This window comes from Etheostoma cragini, chromosome 9, assembly GCF_013103735.1.
Source record: "Etheostoma cragini isolate CJK2018 chromosome 9, CSU_Ecrag_1.0, whole genome shotgun sequence".
Classification (NCBI taxonomy): domain Eukaryota; kingdom Metazoa; phylum Chordata; class Actinopteri; order Perciformes; family Percidae; genus Etheostoma; species Etheostoma cragini.
Window position 1 is genome coordinate 16,782,097 of NC_048415.1, and position 7,635 is coordinate 16,789,731.

Consider the following 7,635-nt stretch of genomic DNA (forward strand, 5'->3'; position numbering starts at 1 on the left):
ATGTGATTGGCTGCTTAGAAATTAAGTGTTAACGAGCAGTTAGACAGGTGTACCTAATAAAGTGGCCGGTGAGTGTATTTTCAGATGCACTGTTGTTGTTTTGCTGCTTGAAGCTTTAAGTGGAATGCAACATTGATAAAAATCACTTTTTTTAATAAGGATTATTATTTTCTTTCAGAATTCTTTCCAATTTTGTTGGTCCGTTCCGGTGTAGGACCTAAACAAGTTTGATTTTATGAAAATCCGCTGAACCAATGTTTGTCATTATGGCCTGTTCTGGTATAATAACAAGTAGCTTATATCAGCAACTGGTGTGGATGGCGTCACTAAATCCAACTTATATTGCATTAGTAATAAGCAATATGACTACGCCTTGTTCTGTCGTTTATAAATGGAATAACGGAGTCACTAGTGTCTGAAAGGCTGAGCGCAATTAGTGCCAAGCCGAGGCTAACAACATGAAGCAGATCAGATTTCTGTTGAGGTGGGAGGGGCATAGCACTTTGTGTTTGTTTACTAGACTGTTTGTGTTTTTCTGGGTTACGGGACAAGATATAAATCAGAGATAGTCTCAAAGAAAACTAAAACTGTGCCAATATACTTTAGAAACATTTTGGATTTGAAGTAGACAAATTATGTTAGCCAAAAAACCTAGTCTGACTGATTGATTGTGGTCTCGCTTCATGGGCTCCTGAACCCCTCTTCTCATTTCTCAGTTTGTACTGCCTCAGTTCCTATCCTCACCCCCTCCCCTCACATCTTAGTCCCTCTCACCTGAGATGCGAGCAGAGGAGGTAACAGGCATTTAACAAAATGAAAGCTCCGTTTTTCGGACTCTTCATTTTAAAGCAATGACAGAGACCGAGTCTCATTATGTCTCACTCGGTAGCAGCTGCTCAGTCAAGTGCGACACTGAGTGGTACAATTTGGTATATAGGTCAGGTTTGGTGTTTGGCTGAATATCTAACTGGTTTGAAAATGAAAAATATCTATTCTATCTATCTAAAACTTTTAGTGCTATATTTCTTGAAAAATGTGGGATTATGACCAAATATATCTCAGATGACTTGCGTTTTTTTCATTTGTTTGCTTGGCTGCTTTATGATTTATTCGCGAAGACAGCTGGTGTAGCTTATTAATGAGATGTGTATTTATGAGACACAGGGGTTTATGCCAAATGAATAAAGGATATAGAAGGGGTGCTAGTGTTGAGTTAATGTGTGGAAATTCAAAGGGATAGGAAATCACAACCGCCTATGCTGATAAGCCTACATTCAGTATATGACACATTTTCCTGACGTCTTTGTCCTTGTGTATCCAGATGGTGAGGTGAGCCTGGACTCTCTGTCACCTGCCCACACTCTGAGCTCTGTCCCCTCTCCTACTTCTGTGGAAGCCCTGTCCCCATACTTCTTACAAGTAAGTCATTGTCTTTGTCCTTCTCCGTTTTCAGCATTTGACCTGTATTTCCAATGCAAATATTTAACATCGATATTGGCTGTGAGTTTTTACATATGTGCCCCTCTTGGTTCACAGTTGGAACATCCAGATGGTATCCAAACATTAACAGCTGCTCTGTACTTTTGGATACACACATGCACACTTTAGACACTTATTATTAACAAAAACCTTAAACACCTTGTCAAACTAATAATTCGTTGCCTGCCTGAGCTGTGCCCCGCCTTTTCGTTTTAAGGAAGGTGCTGACAAGTTTAGCCACATTAGCATAATTTAGCAGGCAGATGTTTCCACAATGTGTCAAAACAAGGACAAGGGTTACATCCTTGTCTGGCCCCAACACAGTCTGCACACGTTTGTCTGCTAACTGAATCCAAGGACACATTTGTCTACCAGAGTCTTCGAATATTGACAAGGACACTTGATACATATTTTTTTCTGATGTTACAACAATAATATATTGTTAGACAGTATTCTCTACTTTATGTGAAGTTTGTTGATGACTGATCATCATCAGCATCATGATCCTAAAGCTACTCTGATGTAATGTGAGTTCATTAGCAGCCGGTTTGGATGACAGGCTTTTGTGCAATCATGACACAGCTTAGAACTGTGCATTTGTAAAAGTGTTGAGCAGCAGAAGTCAAAATAAATTCATTCAACCTTTATCCTCAACAGGTAATTTAGGCGATATTATGGATCCCACATAACTTGTGAAGTCCCACCCTATGAAGGAAGACAGTTGATTGGAGTTAGGCAGTGACCTTGAGTGATTAAGTTAGGATAGCCAATTGGTCAGGGGATAGGGACTGAACAAATGGGGTCACGTTACCTCGCTAAGCATGGACGCCTGGCCAATAGTAGTGTGTGAATGCTATTAAAGGGCGGGTCAGGAAGTGGCGTGGGTTCAATAATAATGCGTCACTGAGGGGCGGCCGTGACCTTCATTTTCAATGTCAATGAGTTGGATTACAAAGACAAATACAGAATAACACAGAAAGTACAATCATAAGAAAAGGACAATAAAACATTTAGAATTGGAAAAGTATTTGATAAATACATTAGGATAATAGGGATGCAAAAGAAAATTCAATTTTGGAAAGCAGTTACAAGTAAATCTTTGCAGTAAACCATTTTGTAGGAGTTAAGTGTATTCTAGATGGTTGCGTTTACTGCTGACGTCTTGGTAAAATACATGTCTGGTATCTAATAGACACGCGTCTTCTCTGCTTCCCTTCTAGGATGAGGCCCTGTCTCCACAATCACAGTCCTCTTCTGTTTCAGTCTGCTCAGAGTCTAGTGGGTTTTCTGTAATCTCTCCTCCAGCTAAGAAAGCTCCAAAGAGGACAAGCCAGACCGCCCGAGGTGAGGCAGCCTCTACACACACACACACACACACACATACACATCTATCTATCTATCTCTATATCTATCTATCTACAGAACAATACAAACAAAAAATCAGAAAATCACATTGTCTGATTTTTAAGTGATTAGTTTGCATTTTATTGCATGACATAAGTATTGGTTCATCTACCAACCAGTGAGAATTCTGGCTCTCCCAGACGTGTTAGTTTTTCTTTAAGAAGCCCTCCTGTTCTCCACTCATTACCTGTATTAACTGCACCCGTTTGAATTTGTCACCTGTATAAAAGACACCTGTCAACACACTCAATTAAACAGACTCCAGCCTCTCCACAATGGCTAAGACCAGAGAGCTGTGTAAGAACATCATGGATAAAATTGTAGACCTGCACAAGGTTGGGATGGGCTACAGGACAATAGGCAAGCATCTTGGGGAGAAGGCAACAACTGTTGGGGCAATTATTAGAAAATTAGAGAAGTTCAAGATGACGGTCAATCTCCCTCGGCCTCTACGCAAGATTTCACCTCGTGTGGCATCAGTGAGTGATCATGAGGAAGGTGAGGGATCAGCCCAGTACTACACGGCAGGACCTGGACAATGACCTAAAGAGAGCTGGGACCACAGTCTCAAAGAAAACCATTCGTAACACTACGCTGTCATGGAATAAAATCCTGCAGTGCATGCAAGGTCCCCTGCTCAAGCCAGCGCATGTCCAGGCCCATCTGAAGTTTGCCAATTAACATCTGGACGATCCAGAGGAGGAATGGGAGAAGATCATGTGGTCCGATGAGACAAAAATAGAGCTTTTTGGTCTAAACTCCACTTGCCTTGTTTGGAGGATAAAGAAAGATGAGTACAACCCAAGATCACCATCCCAACTGTGAAGCATGGAGGTGGAAACGTCATTCCTTGGACATGCTTTTCTGTAAAGGGGACAGGACAACTTCCCCGTGTTCAGGGGAGGATGGATGGGGCCATGTATCGAGAGATCTTGGCTAACAACCTCCTTCCCTCAGTTAGAGCGTTGAAGATGGGTCGTGGCTGGGCCTTCCAACATGACAACGACTCGAAACACACAGCCAGGGCAACTAAGAAGAGGCTCAGTAAAAAGCATCTCAAGGTCTTGTGAGTGGCCTAGCCAGTCTCCAGACCTGAACCCAATAGAAAATCTTTGGAGAGAGCTGAAAGTCCATATTGCCCAGCGACAGCTCTGAAACCTGAAGGATCTGGAGAAGGTCTGTATGGAGGAGTGGGCCAAAATCCCTGCTGCACTGTGTGCAAACCTGGTCAAGAACTACAGGAAACGTATGACCTCTGTAATTGTAAACAAAGGTTTCTGTATCAGATATTAAGTTCTGCTTTTCTGATGTATCAAATACTTATGTAATGCCATAAAACGCCAAATAAATATAAAGAAATTATACAATGTGATTTTTCTGGATTTTGTTTCAGATTCTGTCTCTCACAGAAGTGTACCTATGATTAAAAATACAAACCTCCATGTGATTTAAGTAGCCAAACTGCTAAATCGTGTGTGTTATTTTTTTGGGGCTTTTCCCTTTTATTTGTGACAGTGGATAGACAGGAAAGCGGGAAGAGAGAGGGCATGACACACAGCAAAGGGCCGCAGGTCGTATTCAAACCCAAGCCACTGCAAAGGACTCAGCCTACATGGGTGAGCTAGAGGCCACCTGTAATCAGTGTTTGTACGCTTTGTTCAAAAACCAGTGGAGGTTTTGCACCACACTCTGGGTTTTAGAGAAACAAAGACAGACGTGGTGTGTCATTAGAAAAGACTTGGGACGGTTTGTAGAAAAAAAACCTAGCTTCTAAATACCCTGCAACAATATATGCAAATTTCCGTCACCGGAGCTTAGAGTCAGCCTTTCACTTGTATTTACATACATTCTGTGTTCTTATCTCACTACTCCCACCCCCATACCAGCAAGACAAGCTCAGCCAATCAAAAGGCCGATTCAGATTGGCCAGAGGGTCTCCATCCAACCGAAACCGCTGATTACAGCTGTGCCCCTGGCTCATGCATCAGCTCCCCTGCAAGCCAAGACAATCATCATCCAGCCTCTGCAGACTGCTGTACTGCCCGTGGTCAAACAAGCACCTATCAACATCCAACCAGCACCTATCAACATCCAACCAGCACCCCCTCCAGGTTAGAGCTCACACTGCAACACATTGAGACCCATTGCCTCTCATTGCACTGTATTGCATCAGACCAGAGGCACTGGATGTATTGGCGAGCTGTGTGTTTCTCATCACTTAGAGTATTTTGTAATTCATTTAAATTTGGAGATGACATGATATTAGAGCTGTTTGTAACTTCTGATTAATGTGTTTGTTGTTCCTGCTTAGACAATCTTTTAATTGTTGCGTCTTGGCCAGCAGATGGTGCTTTAACCTTAGTTTAGGCGCATGAGTGATCTTAGTCGTCATTGTACCATGCTACTCAAATAATTATAAGTAAATCAGACATTAAGATGTTAGATGCCTCCTTTTTGTAACCAAAATATGTCCACATTTGGGCTACACTGGGGGGAAAAAACAATGCTGGGAATAAGTCTCCTTAAATATACACTCAGGAGTTTGTTTTATAACCCACATGTAAACCAAAAACTATTTATGAGCTGCTGTGTGATTTTGTGTGTTTCGTGCATTGAAGTTGTTATTTTGTTTTGGGGTTTTAGCCTGCCTGGTTTACCAATCTGGTTACATCAGCAGCACCTAGGCCAATGTAAATACTTATGTCATTGGCTGGGCCCAAAGTGGATGGAGTTTCTGACCTCTCAACTTGAAAGATCTCTGCAATATTCATAGCTGAGAAGCAATCCCTATGCATCAGGCAGATGGAAGAAAGAAATTAAAGATATTTACTGATGAGTTTACATTTTATAGAGTTGTCCCAGCACTCCCAAAGAGCTAACGGGCCAACAGGTGTTTCCAAGGCTTATCATTTCTTTTGACTTTTATCCTCATGAATTCTTCTTACTGATGGTGAGTTTGGGCCCAAGACACACAGCGCTGGCACCACACACATTCATTAGGAAGACTGGCTAAGGCTTTTCCACAATTAGCACTGACAGGTTGTTTAGTATAAGAGGTGAGGGTTGCTGGGTCAGTTCAAGGAATGGTTCCTGGCACAGTCGTACCGGAAAGGTTGGGCTAGACTCTGCGAGGCTCATACATTAACAGGATAAATTAAACATGGACAATATTGTGTCTTGTTGAGGTTTTGTTAGTTTCTTTCGTTCAGGCCATAATCCTTTTTGAATTTGGGCCAACATACAGGTTTAGGTGTGTTCATGCACATAAAACTCACACACATCTCAGTTTGGAATGTGAAGGTTTAAGACCCCAGGTCGAGATGGTAAACATCCTTTCCACCTGCACTGTAAACACAGTGGGGGGGGAGGGGAGGGGAGGGGAGGGGGGAGCTGGACTGTACCATCTGCCATGGGAGGCTCTTTCAACAGCAGACTGATGCAGCTTCCAGATTGTAGAGACTATCAGGTTGATTGTTGATGTTTTTTTTGTCATAGACAGCAAGACCAACGTGGGATAAGAACATAAACACAATCATAAGAACAAATTGACACACGCATAAACACAGTCAGCAGTATTTAATGTTAATTATACTGTAAAAAAATAAATATGATAGTAGTATGAGAGTATAGTAAAATACCTGTAATTTGAAAATGTATTGCACACTCTTTCTCAGGACATACCATAGTGCTGTCGCAGCCAAGCCAGGTGCTACAGATCCAGACAACACGGGCTGTCACTGCCAATGTGGTCACCATGCCAACTCTCAGCCAGGACAGGCACCTTCCTGTCGCTGCTCCGGTCACGCTTCGAACCCCTTCCTCAGATGATGAAGTGAGTCCCGTCCGCACTGTTTGTCCCTTAAGTCTTCCTACTTGTTACATTTATAAACTGCCCTTAGATAGAAACACAAAGGGGTGTAGATGAGAACCAGCACAGATTAGTGCTACTGCCCTCATTCAAAGCGTCAATTGCAATTGTCCACTTATAATCAGCCATGCAAAAGATCATATTTGCATTGTGTGTCGTCATAGCGGATTTCACACATAGGTGTTGCCAATTATACATATTTCTGTATATGTGGGCAAACATCCTCAAAACTGTAAACATGTTATTTGATCAGAGATCTCGAAATGTTTTCAGTCCACTCATTTTGCCTATCATTCGTTACACCCAACATGGCCCCAAGGGGACTCCAACTGTTTTTCTCTGGTTACACGTTTAACAAATGGGAGGTTGTTTACTGAGAAATCAAGTCAGTAAATCTAGGTACATGCAGTAGTGCCATGTTGCCAAACCCTATAGAGCTCAACAGTAACCGCTCACTTGTTTTTAACGGCTCTGATTCGGGAAGTGTTTTTTCCCGTTCTATATCTCCATTAACGTTTCATTAAGTGCTTATACAAATAGTTTTATACCTGGAACCAAGCCTACCAGGTAAGAGATGAATCGTTACCATGAAAAATTTGATTTGACGCAAAATAACATTTTGAAAACGCCAAATAAGGTAAAGGTACAACAGTGTGTACATAAATAATTTTAGACTTCAGTAGTAGTTGCTCGCTCTAGCCGTTCGTTGGTGCGGTAAACCATTCCATGGTAACAGCAATTTAGGATTGTGGGTAGTGTAGTATTTTCATGTCACATCTTCTTGAGTCTACCTTGGATGGTTTGGACATTATACACTCACCGGCCACTTTATTAGGTACACCTGTCCAACTGCTCGTTAACACTTAATTTCTAAGCAGCCAATC

General features: G+C 41.9%; 1 protein-coding gene across 2 annotated transcripts in view; it reads left to right on the forward strand.

The window, feature by feature from the left end:
* Positions 1-7,635, forward strand: part of atf6 (activating transcription factor 6) — a 36,956-nt gene that overhangs the window by 3,491 nt on the left and 25,830 nt on the right. For both annotated transcript variants that reach the window (XM_034880856.1, XM_034880857.1), the window contains exons 4-7: positions 1,322-1,419; positions 2,700-2,823; positions 4,770-4,994; positions 6,558-6,715. In XM_034880856.1, coding sequence (XP_034736747.1) covers positions 1,322-1,419; positions 2,700-2,823; positions 4,770-4,994; positions 6,558-6,715 — 605 coding nt within the window. The remainder of the gene's footprint in view (positions 1-1,321; positions 1,420-2,699; positions 2,824-4,769; positions 4,995-6,557; positions 6,716-7,635) is intronic.